Consider the following 22,684-nt stretch of genomic DNA (forward strand, 5'->3'; position numbering starts at 1 on the left):
TCCCTGGGGGCCCAGCTGCTACCTCAATGGTGATGACCTCCACCTGGACGTTGGTTGGGAGGGACAGGTTGGGCTGGAAGCGCTTGGCCAGGGCCACAAGGAGGTGCAGGGTGGATAGCAGGTCCTTGTTGAAGATGGCTGGGAAGAGAGTGGAGACAGGTCAGAGCCCAGGGGGCCGCCAAAACGTGCAGCCAAATGCAGGCTTCCTCATTGTCAGAACGACATCTGCAGATGAAGGAGGTCTGTGTCCAGCCTTCTGCAGAGCAGAGATCTGGAGATACATGTTCAGAACCTAAAAATCATCACATTTCACCCCGTCATCCCTCCTCTTAGAATATAGCCCAGGGGTACCATCTCCCTTGTGGAAGCAGTTCTAGACAAAGATGTTCACTGCAGCACTGTTTACAATTGGAAACAACCAAGTGACCTCTGGGAAGGCAGTGGCTGAACGATCATTAGGTTTCAGCTCAATGTGACTTAATTCAAGGTTGATTTCATCAACATCAATTACTGATTGTGAGACCTTACACGTTGCGAATGCAGGCGCACGTGACCCAACAAAACCTGGGTTTGAAAACTGACTCTGTTAAACCCTCACCGCCCAACCTTGGAGAAGCTGCTTAACTTCTTTCAGCCTCAGTTTTCTCATCCAGGATGGGGGTTGAGGGGATATAAAGAATTGAAGGGAAAGAAATCTATACCAAACTGTGAACCAGGTGGGGTAGGGAATTTTAGGTGTTTGGCACACTCTTTTGTTTTTTGGTGTTTTTTTGATATGGAGTCTTACTCTTGTAGCCCAGGCTGGAGTGCAATGGTGCGATCTCAGCTCACTGCAACCTCCGCCTCCCAGGTTCAAGCAATTCTGCCTCAGCCTCCTGAGTAGCTGGGATTACAGGCACCTGCCACCACACCCAGCTAATTTTTGTATTTTTAGTAGAGATGGGGTTTCACCATGTTGACCAGGCTGATCTCGAACTCCTGAAACCCAAGGTGATCCGCCCACCTCGGCCTCCCAAAGTGCTGGGATTACAGGCGTGAGCCACCGTGCCCGGCCAGGCACACTCATTTTTTGTACAAGCAGGGCCTGTAGATATTCCAATACGTTAATGAAATGAGAGTGAGGATGGGCTGACCATGGTGCTTGGAACTCAGCAGTGACTGTCATTCTCCACAAAACCGTTTGCTATCCTTGGGCTGCACTTTGCTGCAGTAACACCCTCCGGGGCACAGACATGTGCTGGGCTGTTGGCTGCTCTGCCAGATGCCTGACTGTGGCTGCCCGAGGCTTCTACTTCCTTCCGGACTCCCAGGTTGTACCCCTGCTGGGAGGAGGATGAGCACGCCTTCCTGGTGGGTGAGAAGCCTGAAGCAGAAGGACCCCAGTGGCCCCACACTCCCCCGGGGTGGCCAGGTTGCGGCCCACATACTCTCCACGCTCCACTTGGCTTGCCGCTCCTCCAGCTGCAGACTCCGGTTCACGGCCTCCAGCACCACTGTGAGCTTGTGCTTCTGGCTTGCAGCTGTCAGGGCGATGTCCTCTGCTTCCAGCTTGAGTGCCGCCAGCCTCTCTGGAGGCAGGAGAGGGTGGTGAGGGCCCCTGGCTGGGGGCAGCTCAGAGAGCACCTGGGGACCCTCCAGGAGGCTGAGCCTGCCTGGTGCTTCAGAGAGCATGGGTCTGGAGAGCTCATTCTTGGCGTTGGACCGTGGGCCACACCCACAGCCTCAACCAGGTATGCCCTCCAGCTCCCAGGAATTGGTGGGGCACGCAGGCCACATGATGTGAGCAAGTCTCAGCCCCCTGAGCTGGTCAAGACAGCCCACCTCACCTTGATCAGCCTGTGCCTGCAGCCCTTGCTCTTCTGCACAGCTGTGTCTACTTCATCTCTGCAGGGCAGTGTGGCCTTGTGGTTAAAGCCTACACTCCTAGGCTTCTATCCTGAACCCCCTGCTTCTCTAACCGTGAGACCTTGGACAAATTATGAGGCATTTCAGAGGCTCCCTTTCGTCATCTGTTAAATGGGGATAGTAACAGCACAGGGCTGTTCTGAGGATGAACTGCGCCTGCTACATGGGACAAGCCGGGAAGTGCTAGCCGCCTCAGTGGAATTGTGCAGCCCATCTCCAAAGAGCTCGGCGAACACTGCGGAGGCTGGCCCCAGGCGAAGTGCTGAGGACATGGAATCGGGCCTATCCGGGGCCTCCAAGACCACAGTTGTGTGCAGAAGAGATGCGTAGACCAGACATGACCACACAAGGGCAAAGGGAGAGGGTAACTCTGGGGCTTGTGGGGACACTTGCCCGGGGCCAGGAGGAGGCCCTGAGAATGCACACCCCCAGCAAAGCCCCTTGGAGCTTTCCAGACTGAGGAGGAACATGGAGGCAGGAGCCCAGCCCTGTCCCCAGCCACCCGGGACTGCCTATTTTCTCTCCAGCAGCCTGGGACAGCCCGAGAGCAGGGACCATGGGTTCTTTTGTTACCTCCCAGCACCTCAAAACAGTAGGCACTCAATAAGTGTTGGAGAGGCAGTGTGGTGTGGTGGAAAGGTCACCAACCCAGGTGTCAGAGCCCCAGCCCGGCCCCCTCACTCATGGGCCATGGACAGTGCCTCCATCTCCCCAGCCCAGGCCCATCTAGAAAGTGAGACAGGTGTGCCTAAACCCGGGGTCATTGCGGGGACCGAGGGAGAGAGCCCAGCTGTAGGGCCTGGAGGGGCCAGGTCAGGGGGATGGGGCCAAGGCCCAGGCAGCCCCAGAAACAGCCACTTACGGAATAGGTGGTGCAGGATGAGCCCGTCGAACATGTCCTCCTCCAGGCTGCGGACCACAATGTGCTCGGGGAGGAGAGTGGTGTTGATCCACTCCATCAGCACCTGCAGGCCCCAAGGGGACAACTTTTGGGGGGATGGGGGCTTCTCACCTGGCCCTACACTTGGCTTGGAATGCCTGCCTCTCGCCTGCCAACTCCTACCCATCTTTCAAGACCTAGTCAAATGTCACCTCCACTGGGAAGCCCTCCTTGATCTCCCAGGCTGAGTTAGGGGCCTGCTCTGGGTTCCTGCAGACTCCCTGCTTCTCTTCATCACAAACCTGAGCAGTGTGGGGCTGTCATTATCATGGGTGAGGTTTTAGTACCAGGAAGTGGGGTACTACCATAGCAAATACCTAAAAATGGGGAAGTGGTTTGGGGAATGGAAAGAACTGGACAATGAACACTTGATAGAAAAAACCTAGATTGCCCTGAAGAGATGGTCAGTAGAAACATGGATTTTTTTTTTTTTTTTTTTGAGACAGTGTTTCGCTCTGTCACCCAGGCTGGAGTGCAGTGGCATGGTCTCAGCTCACTGCAAGCTCTGCCTCCCAGGTTCAGCCATTCTCCTGCCTCAGCCTCCCGAGTAGCTGGGACTACAGGTGCCCACCACCACGCCCGGCTAATATTTTGTATTTTTGGTAGAGATGGGACTTCACTGTGTTAGCCAGGATGGTCTCGATCTCCTGACCTCGTGATCCAACTGCCTCGGCCTCCCAAAGTGCTGGGATTACAGGCATGAGCCACCGCGCCCGGCCTGCAGAAATATGGATGTTAAAGGTGTTCCTACTGAGGTCCCAGGAGGAAATGAGAGACATGACATTGGACGTGAAGATGGAGGTGGGAATTGTAGTGATGCATCCACAGCTCCAAGAGCCCAGGATGCTGCAACCATCAGAGCTGGGGGGGAAGGGAGGAGACAGGGCCCCTTGAGAGCCTCCAGAAGGAGCCGATCCTGCCAACCCCTTGGTTGATAACCTCTGGCCTCCAGCACTGTAAGACAATAGGTTTCTGTGGTTTAAGTCATCCAGTCTGCAGTCACATGTTACAGCAGCCCTAAGAAGCTAATGCAGGGACTGCTGGTGCCTTGCCCCTTCTTTGACTGGTGCCTACTGGCCCAGCTCCCACCTGCAGCTCTGCTCAAAGCTGTCCCCCACTCTGCTTGTGCTCAAAAGGTCAGAGTGCCAGGGAATCAAGGCCCAGCCCTTTCTCAGACAGCAGCTGTTCACTAAAGGTTGTCAGGAGGTTGTCAGGGGGTGGTGTATAGATACCCCAGCTCCATTGCCCCTTGGGAAGGAATGCTCTGAGCCTGCTCTATGCTGGCTCCAGGATACCCAGCAGGCTTGAGCCCCCAGAACCATGACCAGCTCCATCACTAACCATGTATTGGCCCTTTCCCTCCCATGACTCCTGGCACAACCTCCCAACTCAACTACTGGTACCCAAATCCTTGTCTCAGGATCAGCCTCTGGAGGAGCCTGAGCTGGGATGACATGTCAGCACCCCTCCAGGTCTTCCAGGCAAGACCACAGATGGTGTCCCCAGTGCCAGGCACAGGGCTGGGCCAGGTGTGCTGGCCAAAGGTGGGAAAGGTGGATGGATGGAGGGAATAGGAAGGATGATGGAAAATGGCCCAGAAAGCCTCTGGGTATGGAAGATGGTGTAGGCCAGGAGGCCTCTCTGGAGGAGGCAACAGAGAGGCCATGTGGAGACTGAAGACACAGAGGCTGAGGGAAACAGAGGCCTGGAGTCTACCTGTGCCCAGCTGGTCCAGTGGCCATAGCAGCAGACCCATAACCAAGGAGAGAACTGAGCACAGGTGACCCAGGCCCACCGCCACCACCTCACCAGTTCTCCTACACCTTGGGCAGCCAAGCTGGGGAGGAACACCGGCTTAGGGGCTGGCAGCTCGTGTCAAACCACAGCTCTGTAATGGGCAGCTGCGTGCCCCTGACAGATCAGGTCACCTGTCTAAGCCTCGTTGTCTGTCCTGTCCCCAGGATGTAGGGGACAATAGATTCCCCTCAAATCGCATGTGGTTGCTGGGATGGTGTATGTGAAGGCACACAGTTGGTGCTCAATAGATGTTTGTTCATGCAGGCTCTGTGGGTGACTTGCTCCATTCAACAGGCCTCCCAGGGGTCTTCGGGGGTTGCCACACCCCAGCCTGAGGTCAAGGAATGGGGGCGGTCTGCTGTCCCCGCCCCGTGGAGGCCGCTGCCTGGTCTGCCAAGTAGAGGCACCCAGGGAAGCCAGGGCTGTGGACGCTGCTGTACCTTCTGCAGTTCTTCAAATTTGGGGTCCTTCCGGGAAGTCGGTGGCAGGTATCTCTTCTTTCCTCCTGGAAGCAGAGTGGGTATGACAAGCGCATGGGGACCCTGTGGGGTGCTTGGCCACGCTCCCTGCAGGTCACCCACAGAGTCTGGCACCACAGCCCCAGGGGCACTGGCCTTGCCACTTCCACCCCAGCATGCTTTCCCTCGTTTCCCTCACAAACACCAGCTCATCCTCAGACACTGCGGCATTTATACTTTGAGACATAAACTCGGAAGTTATTTCTTGATTACTTGACATTCAAAGTTAACTGGGCATACTATGTTTTATCTGGCAACCCTACCTATTTAGGTCAAGTGAAACCCCAGCCAGAGAGGGGAGGAGGTGCCCAGGCTCACCAGGCTCTAAGGGGCAAAGGTGGGACTTACCCCAGGTCTGCCAGGCCCCTCCATGGCCCCTCTCGTAGTCTGACTCCCTGGGGCAGCCCTTAGAGGCCCAGCAGCTCCCCTTCCCCAAGACCATGGCCAGCATCTGCCCACATTTTAGACTCACAGAACCCACAAAATGTCAGGGCCGAGAAGGACCTCTGAGATCAACTAGTTCCAACGTACATGGGGGGAAACTGAGTCAGCAGTGGGGACTGTCTTGCCTAAATTCACAAAATGCATTGTCTCTCATGTGACTCCAATAAAGGCTTTTCCTAGACATTCGGAAAATCTTCAAGTACTACCCAGCCCCGTGTCTTCTGACGAATGGGAAGGCAACAGCATCATGGGTTGATGTGCCCAGCACAGGGCAGGCTCTCAGCAAATGCTTGGGCTAGTGAGCAGGTGAGTGAATGAACGAATGAATGAATGAACATGGTGCTGTCCCTTCCTGGAGCAGACTTCCTGCCACTTGAATCATCCAATATCCCAGCTCTGCTTGCCAGAACTTTAAGTATCTTAAATCAATTGTAAAACAAAAAATTCTTTTTTTTTTTTTTTTTTGAGACAGAGTCTTGCTCTGTCACCCAGGCTGGAGTGCAGTGGCTGGATCTCAGCTCACTGCAAGCTCCGCCTCCCAGGTTTATGCCATTCTCCTGCCTCAGCCTCCCTCCCGAGTAGCTGGGACTACAGGCACCCGCCACCTCGCCCGGCTAGTTTTTTATATTTTTAGTAGAGACGGGGTTTCACCGTGTTAGCCAGGATGGTCTCGATCTCCTGACCTCGTGATCCACCCATCTCGGCCTCCCTAAGTGCTGGGATTATAGGTGTGAGCCACCGCGCCCGGCCTCCTCAGGACACTTTCTAATCTTCAATGGTTTAAACACAGAATACCAGACGGTGAAGAAGCCAGCCAGGTGACTCTGGACCAAGCTTGTCCCCTCTGGGGTCTCACCTGCCGCACCAGGGACCCTATTGGCACTGGACTTCCCGCTCCATAACACCTACTTAAAAGGCGGCATTCAGGGCCGGGCGCGGTGGCTCATGCCTGTAATCCCAGCACTTTGGGAGGCCGAGGCAGGCAGATCACGAGGTCAAGAGATCGCGACCATCCTGGCTAACACGGTGAAACCCCGTCTCTACTAAAAAATACAAAAAAAAAAAAAAACTAGCCGGGCGAGGTGGTGGGCGCCTGTAGTCCCAGCTACTTGGGAGGCTGAGACAGGAGAATGGCATAAACCCGGGAGGCGGAGCTTGCAGTGAGCTGAGATCTGGCCACTGCACTCCAGCCTGGGCGGCAGAGCGAGACTCCGTCTCAAAAAAACAAAAAAAAGAAACCCCATCACTACTAAAAATACAAAAATTAGCCAGGTGTGGTGGCAGATGCCTATAATCCCAGCTACTCGGGAGGCTGAGGCAGGAAAATCTCTTGAACCTGGGAGGTGGAGGCTGCAGTGAGCCGAGATCGTGGCACTGCACTCCAGCCTGGGCAACACAACGAGATTTCTGTCTCAAGAAAAAAATAAATAAATAAAAATTAAAAGGCGGTATTCACAGGAGCTGGAGAAAGCTGCATTCTGTTCCCTTCCCTTAAATTATTTCACACGTTTTCTTTGTCAGCACATCTATGTTTTTGTGGTTACAGGAATTCCAATGAGTTCACCTAAAGCCCTTCCCCCAGGCCGTCTGGTTGCTTCCTGCTGCGCTGTTGTTCGTTTGTTTCTTTCAGAGAACACAGGGAGGGTGACAGCTCTGGGCACCTGCACCTGTCCTTCTTTTGAGCCACCGCCTAGAAAGGAGGTTTCAGGGACTGTGGCCGCCAACCCCCCAAAGAGCTCATGACACAGAGCTTTGCTGAAAGGGTGACCCACACTTGTTGAATTGCTCCATCCTATGCTCACTCCACTTTTGAAAGAGACCCACACGTGTGAGGGGAGCACATCAGGAGCCCCATACTCTGCAAAGCATCGCTGCCTGGTGGGCATCACTGTGGGGTGGGCATCGCTGTGTGGTGGGCATCGCTGTGTGGTGCCTGTGGAACCCCAGTTCTGGGACCACCCTCCTTGGGCTCAGAACCCAGCTCCACCACTTGCTAAGAGTTTCCTGTTGCTGTGGCACGTTATCCCTTGTGCCTCAGTTTCCTCATCTGTATAAAGTAGGCAATGACGCCCACCCTTGGGAATAAACGAGTTGCTATAGGTAAGAGGTGCTGGTCTAGCAGAGGCACACAGAAGGCTCCCAGGACGAGAGCAATTGGTATTCACCATCGTAATCCATATCGTCTCTCACCTGGAGAGAAGAGGTTCTAGCTCTGCAGAAGGTTCCAGGAGGAGGAGTTGGGTCAAGCATAAAGCAGAAGGCGGAGGCAGGGGTGAGCAGAATTGGGCACTCAGCTGACAGCTGGGAAGGCACTGCATGTCCCAGGCATGGCCAGGCTCGTTCTTGCCATGCAGACCCTCACCCTCCGCCCTCAGACCCGTGTGGGCACACACCTTGTGAGAGCATCTCCTCCGCTGGGGGCTCCACCCCCTTGGGGAGCTGCAGCAGGTCATACAAGGACTCCAGCTCCATCACCTCCCAATCCTGTACAGAGGAGACGGGAGAGGACGTCAAGGTCTGAGAAACCCCAAACTCACTGAGCCCCTCATTTCCTCTAGACCTGCAGGCAGAGAAGGAGGGTAGAAGCTGGGCTCCAGGGGCACGTCATCATGCCAGCCTAGGCGGGGGGTACGGGCCCTGTGAGAAAGAGCCCTTGAACCAACCCTTACGGGGTGATGGGGTAGAAAAAGGCACAGAAGCTGAGGGCGGACACAGCCAAGCAGACTTGGAGGGGAAGTGGTCCTTCCTCAGGCAGGTGCAGAGCGGCTGCCCACCACGCTCTTGCAGCCCCCAGCCCTCTACCCAGGGACTCCCACCCCACCCCAGACAGTCAGGATAAAGCAGGTACAGCTCACTCCTCAGAGCTTGTCAGGTTGAGCTCAAGGGAAACCTCCCCGGTCGGCCTGTGTGGGGCTGGCTGAGGGGGATGCGTGGAATGGTGACATCTCCCATACCATAAACCGGAAGGGCCAAGGTTGACAGAGGCACTGTTCATCTTCCTCGTCCTCATTATGGGCAGAAGGCTGGGCTCGCCACATGCCCAGGACAGGGGCAGACCCAGAGGCCAGCCCAGCCCTCCTTCCGGTTCCCCTGGCTCACTTCCTCTCCCGCAAAGGCTTCGCCGGCTCGGCTGGCGCCTTTTGGCCTCCCTCTTCCTCCCTCTTCAGTCCCTGGGTCTTCTCAGTGTTTTCAAACTCAATCAGACATTGGGGTGGGGGATCACACAGCAGAAGTTGGTGGCCAGAGCAGGGAGCCCCCAGAGCTGTGGGAGACGGAGGCATTCACTCGACCGGAGCCACTCGTGTCAGACCAGCAGCCAGCCCGGGGTGGGGGATGCCAGACTCCATCCTGCCCTGTAGTGTGGAGGTGGTGGGGAGCCCAACTAACTCCCAGCCCCTTAATCCCCAAGCTGAGGGCCATGGTCAGAGAAGACGAAAGCACCCGGCCTGGGCATCAGGAAGCCTGCGTCCCAGGCCAGCTCCTCCTCACTCGGGCTGTGTGACGTTGGGCAAACCTCCTGCCCTCTCTGGTCCTGGATGCAAGCTTACAAGGAGGGCCTGGACTCAATGCTGCCCAAAGGGATCAGCAGCCTGGGCAAGCCCCTTCCTGGCCCCAGGGCCTCAGTTTCTTCACCTGGAGATGGAGGGGTTGGCTGAAGTTCAGGGACAGAAAACGCCGTAGAACAGGGCGGGAGGACTCCGAGCAGCCTCCGAGCAGGGGCAGCGGGAGGGGCCATGGGGACTCAAAGTCCCAGTTTACCGACTCCCTTCCCCAGGTGGCCTCGGCTGGGACTGCACTCTGGGATCCTTCCCAGGTGGTGTCTGGGCCCCTCCCTCCGTGACCCCCAGCACCCAAGTGTGGTGGCCCCGATGCCAGAACTCACCCAGCCGCTTTCTCCACGCAGGAAAACGACGGCCTACTGGGTGCAAAGTGTGGTCCCTGGGTTCCGAATGAAAGCAGCTTCCGGGTTCTTCTGGGGGCTTTGGGGACCAGGCCAGGAGGCAGGAGCCCCGCCGTTCACTTCCTCCAGGGCCCGCTCAGCCGGCAGGAGCTTCCTCCTCTCTGCAGCAGGGCCCAAGGGGGCGGATGCCGTGAAAGTGAAGCTGCCACAAACCTACAGAAAGCTCTGCCCGGGGCCCCAGCGCCCGCCGTGCCACCTGGGCCCCAGCGGTTCTGCAGGCCACTTAAACTCAATGCTTCTATTTCTTTCCCTCTTCACGCCTTCCCCAAATCACGCCGGTTTCCCCGCAGGCTGTTCACCTCCAAAATGGCAGCTACTTAGGCCAGAGCCTGGGGTCGACCGCCACAACCCACCACCAGCACCCTGTCGGCCTGGCCGCCACACTCCATCCCGCACCGCCGTCCTGCCACCTCCACACCCCGCCCTGGGCCAGGCCCGTTCCTCTCCGGGGACCACGCAGGAGCCTCCTACCTGGACTCTGAGCTGCAGCCTTCCCCACGCCCCCTGCCTGCCCCTGAGCTGAGTCTCCCACAAGCCCTCGGAGGAGTGAGTCACTTCCTGTCCCCACTCACTCAAACCCACCAACGGCGCCCAATAGCTCTTAAAATAAAATCCAGGCTGTGCAGCCCAGCCCATGAGCCCCAGCATAAGTAAGCTGCCAGCCACACCTGCGTCCTCATCCCCCAACCTCTCTCCCGGCCACGGCGACCACCTGCCTCCCTGCCTTGGTGTCTTCACATGTCCTGTTCCCTCCACCTAGAAGCCCCTGCCCCAGTTTTCACGTGGCTGAGTCTCTATCCTTCACACCTGCTTAAATGCCTCCTCCTCTGGGAAGCCTTCCCTGACTGCCCTCCCTGAAGTAGGTCCTCCCTATAATTCTTTACCATGGCCCCTGGAGGTTTCCTTCACAGCACTTAAACCCAGGGCATTATTGGCTCAGCTGGTCGGTCAGCTGGTGTGTGACGCCCGCCTCCCCACCAGACTTCTGCTCCTCAGGAACTGCTATGGTCTCTCTCAACCATGGTTACATACCCGTGTCTAGAACAATGAGAGAGCTGCTATGGTCTCTCTCAATCACGGTTACATGTGTCTAGAACAATGAGAGGGCTGCTATGGTCTCTCTCAATCACGGTTACATACCCGTGTCTAGAACAATGCTTGGCACAAAGCGGGCTCAGCGAGTAAATATTGATGGTTGTTGTTGCCAAGGGGATCCGGAAGGCTTTCCAGAGGAGAATGGGGCCTTGACGGTTGCATAGGAGTTTGCAGCAAAAGAAGGGGTGAGAACGTGGCAGGTGGAGAAAACAGCGTATGCAAAGGCGTAGAAGGGTTCGAGAAGGAGAGGTCTCAGCACAGCAGATAGTCAGAGAAACACTTCAGACCCGAGCTGGTCTCTCAAGCTGGAATCTTCACCATCCGGGCTGAAATGGTGTTTCCCTAGCAACAGGTGACTGGGAAGCTATCCACCCTTTCTGACAGGTTAGGTAGAAAGTGGCTAAATGAGGTGGGCTGCAGGTGTAAGGAGTGTGTGAGAGCAGGAAAGTAGGGTTGTTTACGAGAAGTTAATATAAAAATGACAAAACTTAGTACTGGTATTGTTGCTAATATTTATGGAGTCATTGGTGATGAAACAAACATAATTTTAAGGGCTTTCATTTTACTGGAAACTTTCTTGTGAGGTAGGTACAATCATCACCCCCATATTACAGAGGAAGAAACTGAGGTGCATGAATCAGTCCCTGCCATTCTGATGTGCCCGTGCTGGACTGGGGCTTGTGACAGGTGGGGAGAGGAGCCACCATGCAGGACCTATTTTGCTAGGGTGTGTGTAGCAGGCTCAGCCCAGCTCTGGACTCAGTGGTTCTGGTGGTGGCTTCTGACTCTGGATCACAGCCATGTAGGTGTCGCAGCCCCAGTCCCAGCAGCCAAGAGACGGCGCTTTCGCATGTGCTAACTGAAGACTGTTTAATAAAGGGACAGCTGGGGCAGGGTTAAAGGAACGCAGAAGAAACGGTGCTGCAACCCAGGCTAGCAATATGGGGGAGCTGTTACTTCTTTAAAACCTAGACGGCAAAGGAGGGAGTGGGTGGCAGAGCCCAGGAACACAATCACTAAAGCTCTAAGAGGGGCCTCGGGATAGGAGCTGTGGCCTTTGGTAGCCAGCTCATGGTGACCCAGCAGAAGGGCACAGCTGGGCAAATCAATGACCAGGCCTCACTCTCCTCCCTCCTGCCAGGGCCTCCCCTGGCTACATCCAGCCAGAAGCCAGAGAAAAGAAGTCCCCTGCTGTGGTCCACAGATGTCAGGAGAGAAAATGGTGGGGAGTGGATCTGCAGAGGTGAACCTAAAGCATTTAACCCAGAAAGCATGCTTCTAGGGCCAGCCTCACTCGGCAGCTTCCTTCAGGAGCCAGCTCTGCAGTATTCTTCTACGAGTCCTTGCTGGAGGCGCTGCCTCCAGCCTTCCAGTGGCTTGAGAATCACAGTTTCCTGTATTAGATTCCTTTCTCCTCCAAACAACTGAAGAGGCCCTAATCATCGGCAACTGAATCCCAATTAACCTCAGATTTGTTACCAGAAACAACTGCAGGCAATACGACCTCCAGGATGGGAACTGGGATTGGTTACTTGTTCTGGCTGATTTAAAGGCAGTGAGGACCTAGTAACTGTTAGAGAATGGAGTTCTAATAGATCGTAGCCTGTGATGGCAAAATAATTACCTGTCATCACTCAGAACTAAGTACCTATTAAATTGCGGCTTTGGCAGAGTTGTGGCTTCCATACGCAATACAAGCACAGGTTATCTAAGGACTGTGGGTTGAGCTTGTTATCATCACACCAAAGAGTTTAAAGCAGGAAAAGGACAGTCCCAGGGCTTTACATTCTCAGCTCAAGGTATGTTCAGAATATAGGGAGTTCTCTGATAGCCCTCAAAGCATCTCTTATCTCTTGGGGCTGCAGGGCTGATGTAAAAATCGATGCGGAATCTAATCCTGTATGGTGTAGAGTTACAACATACTAAATCCACAAGTCACCGAGCCTCCTGTGTGTACAGCATTGTTTAGGGGAAGAGAGGGACTCTAAGAATTGGAAGAGTAACATGGAGATAAGTCTAAGCACCCCCAAGCCCCAATTAAGAGAAAGGCATGGATAGAAGGGAATTATTCCAGTCTTTTTTATTTCAGAGACACAGTATGAAATATACCTGTGCGAATATACCTAACACTACTGAACTGTATACTTAAAAATAGTTAAGACAGTAAATTTTATGTTACATGTATTTTTAACCACAACTAAAACTTTTAAAAATAATAATAAAATAAAAATAAATAAATTGCAGGGATCATATCACTTTAGGGATGATACCTCGAAATACTTCAGAAGGTTTCTCCAAAAACAAATACATTCACCTGCATAACACAATACCATTATGACGCCTAAGAAAATTAGCATTGATAGAAGGTTTTCTAATATTTCATCCACATTCAAATTTCACCAAGGCTTCAAAAAATGTCTATTACAGCCGTATTTTTTTTTTTTTTTTTTTTACTCCAAGATCCATTCAGGGATCACATATCACATGTGATTGCATTTGGTTTTCATGTCTCTTTAGAGCCCTTCAATCTAGAACAATCTTCCATGACACTAACATTTTTTAAACATCAGGTCAGTTGTCCCGTAGAATCTCCCACCTCTGTCATTTGCTGGTCTGCTTCTGTGGACTGATTTTCCTCCCAATTGTGGGTCACGTTCTCCTGCTTCTTTAGATGTATAAGAATGTTTTATTGAATGCTAGACATTAAATGTTTATGTTGTTGGGTGCTGAATTTTGTTGTATTTCTTTAAGAAGTGTTGGAATTTTTCTGGCAGAAATATTCTTTCGATGTCTGTTTTTTAATAAGCATCATCTCCTCAAGCTCTGATCTTTGTCTCCTCGAATCAGTGAGACCGGACACTTACTGGGTCCCCCTGACTACAGCACAGTCCAGGAATTATGTCCAAGCAGAAAACCAAGGCCAGGGTAGGGCTCACCTCACTCGCCACCCTTTTCTTGGGGATCACAGATCTGACTTGCCTCTTAACATTTTACTTTTATATAGTTTCAAACTCACAGAAAAGCTTCAGGAAAGTACAAAGAGTTCCTATGTCTATTAGTCTGTTTTCATGCTGCTAAAACAGACATACCCAAGACTGGGTAATTTATAAAGAAAGGTAGTTTAATGGACTCACAGTCCCACCATGGCTGGGGAGGCCTCACAATCATGGTGGAAGCTGAAGGGGGAGCAAAGGCATGTCCAATGTCTGAAGTAACTGTTTCCTATGTTTTGTGGAGGTTTCTAGTTATTCCTGACGGAAAGGTAACTCCAAAAGTGAAAATTATTTCCTCATAAATATTGATTGATTACAAAGAAGAATTACATTTTTTAGTGTACAAACTTGATAAACACTATATTAACAAATATATACTTTTTAAAAATAGAAACAGTGTTTCACTCTGTCACCCAGACTGGAGTACAGTGGTGTGATCAAGACTCACTGCAGCTTTGAACTCCTGGGTTTAAGTGATCCTCCCCACTCAGCCTCCCGGGTAGCTGGGACCACAGACGTGTGCTCACATGCTAAGTAATCAAAATTAACAGCATAAGAAATTAGACCAATGGAATACTATGCAGCCATAAAAAAGGATGAGTTCATGTCCTTTGTAGGGACGTGGATGAAGCTGGAAACCATCATTCTGAGCAAACTATCGCAAGGACAGAAAACCAAACACCGCATGTTCTCACTCATAGGTGGGAATTGAACAATGAGAACACATAGACACAGGAAGGGGAACATCACACACCAGGGCCTGTCGTGGGGTGGGTGGAGCGGGGAGGGATAGCATTAGGAGATATACCTAATGTAAATGACGAGTTAATGGGTGCAGCACACCAACATGGCACATGTATACATATGTAACAAACCTGCATATTGTACACATGTACCCTAGAACTTAAAAAAAAAAAAAGAAATTAGACCAATCAACATGACATGTCTCCTGGTAACGATGCACTGAGAAGAACACATCACTTCTACCAAAAATGCATAACCTGGATTTAATCACAAGGAAAATACGAGACCAACCCAAGCTGCAACACATTCTGGAACATAACTGGCTTGCATTCTCCAAAGAGTCAAGGTTATGAAACATAAGGAAAGACCGAAGGGCCACTCCAGAATACAGGACGCTGGAGAGATAGGACAACTCACTCAATGCCATGTTCTGCCTCTTATTTTGGTATAAAGGACATCATTGAGACAATTGGAAAAAAACATAATTAAGGCTTGTAGATTAGACAATGCCATTGTATCAATGTTATTTCCTGATTATGACACATACTGAGATTATGGAAGAGAATGTCTTTACTTTTAGGAAGCATACACTGATGTATTTAGAGGTGAAGAGGATATAGTGCCTACAACTTACCCTCAAAGATTCAGAAAATGTATCTATCACCAGGTAAATGTGTGTGTCTAAAGAAATATATATATATCGTTATTATTATATCAAGAGAGAGGCAGACAGACAGGCGGGGATAGACAGAGAGTAAAGAGGATAAAGTAAAAATGTTAACATTCATGAGTCTCCAGGTAAACATAGTGATATGGTTTGGCTGTGTCCCCACCCAAATCTCATCTTGAATTGCAGCTCCTATAATCCCCACATGTCATGGGAGGGACCTGGTGGGAGATAATTGACTCATAGGGGCGGGGTTTTCCGTGCTGTTCTCATGATGATGAATAAGTCTCATGAGATCTGATGGTTTTATAAAGGACAGCTCCGCTAAACACACTTTCTTGCCTGCCGCCATGTAAGACATGCCTTTGCTCCTCCTTCGCCTTCCGCCATCATTGTGAGGCCTCTCCAGCCATGTGGAACGGTGAGTCCATTGAACCTTTTTCCTTTAAAACTACCCAGTCTTGGGTATGTCTCTTTTAGCAGCATGAGAATGGATTAATACACATAGGAAGTCTTTGTAGTATTCCTGCAACTTTTCTGCAAGTTTGAAACTATCTAAAAGTAAAATGTTAAAAGAAAAAAAAGCCTTTGCTCTCATCCTAGTTTAATATCACTCTAAGTGCATGAATTAAAAAACAGTCCAATGTGTTATACTCCACATTGCTCCTTCAGATGCTTGAAGTATCCAAAATGTGGATGCTGTTTGTGCCTCTGTCCTTTTGACATGTCCCCATCATTCCTTGAGTACAGTTGGCCCTTCCATGTCCTTGGCTGCACATTCATGGATTTAACAAACCATGAATTAAAAATATCAAGAAACAATGGCATCTGTACCAGACACATGCAGATTTTTTCTCCTTGTCATTATTCCCTAAGTGATACAGTGTAACAACTATTTACATAGCATTTACATTGTATTAGGTATCAAAAGTAATTTAGAGCTGGTTTAAAGTATGCAGGAGGATGTGCATAGGTTATATGCAAATACTGTGCTGTTTGATATCAGGGAATTGAGTATCTTCAGATTTTGGTATCCTCCAGGGTCCTGGATTCACTCCACAGAGGACACCAGGGATAACTGTGCTTCCCTGCTTTCTGAAACAGTGTTTCAGGCTCACCTTGGCAATACTTTTTTTAAGAATGGGATTGTGGAAGGAAATCTAGCACAACATTCCAAAGCCACCTAGAACATCAGAACCCTGTGTGGATGTTTTGAAAACACACCAAACATCCACAAAGGTGTTGGATGCTTTAAGGTGACGGTCTGCCTTAAGAAGTGACAAAAGCTGTCCGGCGTGACCACGTCCCAGCTGTTGGGACCAGCCACATAACCACCTAAATCTGAGGGGCTGGGGACTGGAAGAATGTGGGGCCTTTGCCCCAATTCCCTGGTGTCAGAGACCTCCCTACCCGCCTCTATGCATACATGCAGTCCTCTGCTGCATCTTCATCCCAGACCTGCCCCCAGCTGCATTTCCTCATCGGCCTCGATGTGCTGTCCCCCTGCCGCTCCACTCTCTCCCGGTCCTTGTGCCCTAGCACACCCCCACCGCCCCACGCCCAACACCTCAGCGGCACACAGCAGGCTCCCAAAACGCACTGACCAAATGAACGTTCCAGGGTCCTACTGTGTTGGACACAGGGATTCCCTGCCCCCTGCCCCCTGCCCCCTGCCCCAGGGCAAAGCCTCACCCTGGTGAAGATAATGATGATGTATTAAATCAAATTTAAACCCCAAAGAGCAGGTTTCCACCGAAAACCTCACTAATTCCGAGCTGCCCAACCCGAGGGCACTGTCCTTGCAGAAGGAACAGAGATTCCCATGCCTGCAGTGGCCGGGACTTCCTGCCTGGGTAAGGATGAACGGAGGTGACCTCCGAAGGTCCCTTCCTTCTCGAGATTCTCAGATTCTGCCAGTTCTGCCACATCTGAGGGCAAGTGGCAGTGGAATGTCAGTTCCCCAGAGACTGGCCACCAGGAAAGGAGGGGCCCTAACCTAAGCAGAGAGCCCCTTCCCCACCACAGCCCCCTGGGGAGGTGACGACTGAATTGGGGGACCTTTCTGGGGGCATGCAGCTCATGCCAGTGCATCAGCCTGACAGAATGGGACAGAAGCAATTTTTGTTTTGTTTTGTTTTGTTTTTGAGACTGAGTTTCCCTCTTGTTGCCTAGGCTGGAGTGCAATGGCACAATCTCAGCTCACTGCAACCTCCGCCTCCTGGGTTCAAGCGATTCTCTTGCCTCAGCCTCCCTAGTAGCTGGGATTACAGGCACCTGCCACCACGCCTGGCTAATTTTTTAATTTTTAGTAGAGATGGGGTTTCACCATGTTAGCCATGCTGGTCTTGAACTTCGGACCTCAGGCGATTCGCCTGCCTCAGTCTCCCAAAGTGCTGGGGTTTCAGGCATGAGCCACTGTGCCCAGACTGCAGTTATATTTGAGAACAACAAGTGAGAAAGGTGGGAGAATCAGGTCAGTCTAAGAGCATCTTCAGAATCGTCCTATGTCACCTACACTTTTCTTTTTTGTTTTTGAGGCAGAGTCTCACTCTGTTACCCAGGCTGGAGTGCAGTGGGGTGACCTCGGCTCACTGCAACCTCCGCCTCCCGGGTTCAAGCGATTCTCATGCCTTAGACTCCCGAGTAGCTGGGATTACAGGTGTGTGCCACCATGCCCAGCTAATTTTTATTTTTTTGTGGGTTTTTTTGTTTGTTTGTTTTTAGTGGAGACAGGGTTTTGTCATGTTGGCCAGGCTGGTCTTGAACTCCTAGCCTCAAGTGATCCACCCCAAAGTGCTGGGAGTACAGGCATGAGTCAGAGCCCACCACGCTCAGCCCAAAACCAATTTTTGTAATAGACAAAGAATTAAAGCCACCTGGATTAGTCCCTACTCCAGCCCACCTGAAGCACCCAGGTCCTGTTCCTTCTCAAAGACTGGCTTCTACCGCACCGTCTCCAGGCTTCGGCTGTCCCTCTCCAGGCAGGTAACCACTCCCCTGCCCCACCCGCACCCCTCCTTTCTGGGCGTTGCCTCTCACTCCACCGGCTCAAGGACAGGGGACACTCTTCTCACTGGCCACTTGCCCCAGCTTTGGACAAACCAGACCCTTAGTAAATGACGGCTGAACAGAACCAATTGGAAGATCTCCAAAAGGTTCTGCACCATTGCTGGCCTCAAAGACTCGGCATCTCAGTGGACAATATTTTATCCCCATCAATAGTAACAGTTGGGTCCTACCCAATAAAAGCACAGGCGAAGACAGGCCGGCTCAAGGACCAGGCACTCTGCTGCAGGGCTTCCCAACCTCAGCGCAGTGCACACGGGGGCCGGGTGATTCTTCGCTGGGGGGAGGGGAGCCTGTCCCGTGCACTGCGGGACGTTAAGCAGTAACCCAGGCCCCACCAGCTACCTGCCCAGAACGCCTCCTCCCGAGCTGTGACAACCCAAACTGTCTCCAGACGTTGCCAAAGATCCCCCAAGTGGCAGAACCTCCCTCTCCGCTGAGGATGGCTGACTTTGAAGGAAGGAGGTTGACTTTGTCCTTCAGAACCCTCAGCTGGAAGGTGTGGGCTACTTTGCTCCCTGCAGTGACGGTCACACAGGGACAAAGGTGGACACAAACCCAGGCACTTCTCCAAAGCCCAGATTCCTTCCATCTACGGTTTATAATTGTTAGTTTTTTCTTTTTTTAAAAAAATAGTATGGCTGCCTTTCTCTCCAGGCTACCCATCCTGGAATAGTCACAACTTTATCATCATTTCATAAAGTTTGATGCGCCTGAAGCCTGCTATGACCTGTGCCGAGGAGGGTTTCCGGCAGGGCCAGCACGGAGGGCAGGCCACCATCTCTGTCACACAGGGGTCCTTTGCCTTGCAGAGTCAAGAGCGGTCAATTACTGGTCAGCATGCAAGGCCCTGTGACGTCACAGCATGAAGAGTAAGGAGACCACCTCCACGTGTTCATGCAGCCTGTGCCCCTGGCCGCTAGCTTTGTGCGTGTACGGTCTGGACCCAGGCAGAGGGGCAGATGAGCCTTTGTCACTCACCTGCAGCTGTGACTCTGCTGCCCTTTTCTCCTTGTGGTGCCAGCGGAAGCTTGGGGTTCCCAAAGCCCCATCCCCCACAAAGGGCTGTGAACCGGCTCTTCCCCCAGCTCCTGTCCAACTGGAAGGCCCCGGGAAGCAGGGCTGGGTGGAGTCACAAGGCCCTGGCACCTGTTACTTGGCTGGCACCACCCATGAATGCTAAATGCATGAAAGATAAAAACAGCAGCCAAACAAAGACGGTGGACAGGCCCATGCTCACGAGTTCTTTATTGGAATAAATAATAGCATACTGTGACGCCACGTGGCATTGTCCTAACCGCATCTCTGGCTTAAGAAGTGTTTGCCTGGTGTTGCAGCGAGCTCCCAAAAAGCGCTTGCTTCCTGCGGTCAGCCAGGTGGGCCTGCCCAACAGCATGGCCAGGGTTTTCGTGGGTTTTATTTAACGTCCAGGAATCTAAAGTAAACATTGCTTAAAACAGTTATGAAGACAGTAAAATACTGGCACACAAAACAGGGGGAAAGGATTCAGTCGCTTTAAAATAAAACTGCTCTTTGTCACCTCCAATTAGGACACCACGGCCCAGCGGGGCTCTGGGCTCAGTGCTTGCATAACACTGTGTGGGTGTCAAAGGGGAACTGAAGCTGCGGGAGGCTCCCCTAGCTGGTGTGGGTTGAGAGACACGTCACGCGGAGAAGGAGAATCAGCAAATACCTTCCTGCCCTTGTCCGAGCGTCCACTCGGGCCTTGCAGACCTGAGACCCCCTTGTACTGGGATGTTTGTCCCCATGGGTGGACACACACGGCCTTGCTTTCACTTAGTTCCTATGGACCAGGGTTCCTCTTCAAAGAACCATTCACTGAAAAGGTGGTGCTGGGAGGAGAAAGGGTCCCAGAACTTCTCTGAACTAAGAACCAAGAGCAGCAGCAGACAGGGCATCTCACACCCAAGCCTCATGTCCCAGCAGCCATTCATCCCGAGCCTAGAGGAATCGAGTTCACCCTAAATTCTGCCTTGGAACCGGCCCCTTGACGCATCTGTCCAGGCCATGCTATGATTTCGGACTCAAACTGATGGTGAATGGAGAAAAATGAGAGGAGTCAAGCCTAATGGGACCCTCCCCAGGTATGCAAAAGGCACACCTACACCTTTGAACCAATTGGAAAAGATTGTGGACAAAAGATCACATCCAAGCCGGGTGTAGTGGCATGCACCTGTGGTTCCAGGGACTCGGGATGCAGAAGCGGGTGGATCACCTGAGCCCAGGAGTTCAAGGCTGTAGTCTGCTACAGGTGTGTCTGTGAATGACCACTGCACTCCAGCCTGGGCAACGCAGCAAGATCTTATCTCAAAATTTAAAAACAATCCCATCCTTTGCTGGAACCACGGCCTTTAAGGGTCCCTGTTGTGAAACACGAGGCCTGTGTAGCTTCCCTACAGATCTTATGATTCCTTTTACTGTTCAACTTGAAACCCAGAAGAGTGTGACATGGACACGAGGATGGGCATGTGTTTACCAGATGGGGGCTGCCAGGACCTCCCTGGGAAGGTGAAGCCCCCTCCCAGAGTAACTGGCCTCTCCCCTCTGATGACACAGAATGGGCTGGGATTGCTCATTTTGGCTGAAAGTTGCAGCTCTGATTTTTTGTGTTTTTTTTTTTTTTTTTTTTTTTTGAGACGTGGAGTCTCACTCTGTCACCCAGGCTGGAGTGCAGTGGCATGATCTCAGCTCACTGCAACCTCTGCCTCCCGGGTTCATTCCATTCTCCTGCCTCAGCCTCCTGAGTAGCTGGGACTACAGGCATGCACCACCACGCCTGGCTAATTTTTGTTTTTTAATAGACACGGGATTTCACCATGTTGGCCAGGCTGGTCTTGAACTTCTGACCCCGAGTGATCCACCTGCCTCAGACTCCCAAAGTGCTAGGATTACAGGCACGAGCCACTGCGCCTGCCCAAGCTCTGTTCTTTTCAAATCCCCAACCCCAGGAAGGCACAGCGCCCTCTCCAGGCCCACGTGGGAGCAGAGCAAGGCCGGGCCGCTCCACCAGCTCCAGGGGGCCGTGATCCTGTCCGTGCCACGCAGGCAGCACGGAACGTTCCAGTCCCAGGTTTTTTGTCAGTGTGGCTCTTTAATGTCACTGCATCCCGCAGGAGACACCGTAATGCTGTTTTAATTATTTCTTTCCCCCGCTGGGAAATCACCTCCATCAAAATGGCTATTCTGAAATCATCCCCAGCCTAGCAACAGCCGGAACTGAGGGGGAATATTAAACTGTTTTCTAAAACTTCGGTGTTGGCATTCGATTTCGTATTAAAACTTACTCCACAGCTCTGATCTGCGGCAGGAAGACAAAAAGCTAACAGGATCAGAAAGGCCAGGCTCACTACAGAGAATGCTGAGAGATGCCAAGGAAGGCGGCCGCTTTGCTGCAGGTGCAATCCAGGGGGTCGGCGGGTCATAACCCTGGGAAGGAGCTGGGGAGGGGGGCGCCACAGCGAGGGAGCCACTGTGACCAGAGGCCAGCCCAGAAAGCATGGCGGATGGGATCCCCAATTCTCTGCAGAGCTGGGGTGAGCGAAGGGGTGAACAGCTCATAACTGAGTGAGCAGCGACTCCTTTTACAGGATACTCTAAAGGGAGATGCTCTCAGGGCTACAGGGAGAGTGAGATGAACACTTCATATCCTCCCGTTACAAGGGGAATTATGTCCCCCGCCTCCAAATCCACATGCTGAAGTCCTAACCCCAGCCCCTCTGATGTGATGGTATTTGGAGATAGGGTCTTTATGGAGGTAATCAAGATAAATGAGGTCATATAAGTGCGCCCTAATCCAATAGGACCACAGCCCTTCTAAGAAGAGGGGGTCGGGCTGGGCATGGCCACTAGTGCCTATAATCTCAGCACTTTGGGAGGCTGAGGTGGGTGGGTCGCTCAAACCCAGGAGTTTGAGACCAGCCTGGGCAACATGGTGAAATCCTGTCTCTACAAAAAATACAAAAATTAGATGGACCTAGTGGTATGCACTTGTAGTCCCAGCTACTTGGGAGGCTGAGGTGGGAGGATCAATTAAGCCTCGGAGATCAAGGCTGCTGCAGTGAGCTGAGGTGGCACCACTTTACTCCTGGGTGACAGAGTGAGACCTTATCTCCAAAAAAAATAAAAATTAAAATTAAACGCTGGGCATGGGCATGGTGGCTCACACCTGTAATCCCAGCACTTTGGGAGGCTGAAGTGGGCGAATCACAAGGTCAGGAGATTGAGACCAGCCTGGCCAACATGGTGAAACCCCATCTCTACTAAAAATACAAAAATTAGATGGGCCTAGTGGTATGCACTTGTGGTTCCAGCTACTTGGGAGGCGGAGGCAGGAGAATGGCTCGAATCTGGGAGGCAGAGGTTGCAGTGAGCCAAGATCACGCCACTGCACTCCAGCCTGGTGACAGAGCAAGACTCCGTCTCAAAACTAAATAAATAAATAAAATAAAAGAGGCAGTGAGGACACAGACACACAGAGGGGAGACCCTGTGAAGATACTGGGGGAAGCCGGCATCGACAAGCCAAGGTGAAAGG

At 52.1% G+C, this 22,684-nt stretch overlaps 1 protein-coding gene across 23 annotated transcripts in view; it reads right to left on the reverse strand.

The window, feature by feature from the left end:
• The window catches only part of PARVG (parvin gamma), a 52,723-nt gene extending 33,469 nt beyond the window's left edge, over positions 1–19,254 (reverse strand). For 8 of the 23 annotated variants that reach the window (XM_077949376.1, XM_077949374.1, XM_077949378.1 and 5 more), the window contains exons 1-6: positions 8,559–8,957; positions 7,998–8,088; positions 5,083–5,147; positions 2,768–2,870; positions 1,428–1,568; positions 23–138 (exon numbers count right to left, since the gene is read on the reverse strand). In XM_077949376.1, the coding sequence (XP_077805502.1) occupies positions 23–138; positions 1,428–1,568; positions 2,768–2,870; positions 5,083–5,147; positions 7,998–8,088; positions 8,559–8,642 (600 nt within the window). In that variant the 5' untranslated portion in view covers positions 8,643–8,957. Of the gene's footprint in view, positions 1–22; positions 139–1,427; positions 1,569–2,767; positions 2,871–5,082; positions 5,148–7,997; positions 8,089–8,558; positions 8,958–9,487; positions 9,667–10,036; positions 10,156–10,289; positions 10,499–19,111 lie in introns of those variants that run through there. The other 15 variants (XM_028827617.2, XM_028827616.2, XM_015150537.3 and 12 more) reach the window with 3 other exon arrangements.
• Between the last annotated feature and the right edge of the window lie 3,430 nt (positions 19,255–22,684).

This window comes from Macaca mulatta, chromosome 10, assembly GCF_049350105.2.
Source record: "Macaca mulatta isolate MMU2019108-1 chromosome 10, T2T-MMU8v2.0, whole genome shotgun sequence".
In the NCBI taxonomy this organism is placed as follows: domain Eukaryota; kingdom Metazoa; phylum Chordata; class Mammalia; order Primates; family Cercopithecidae; genus Macaca; species Macaca mulatta.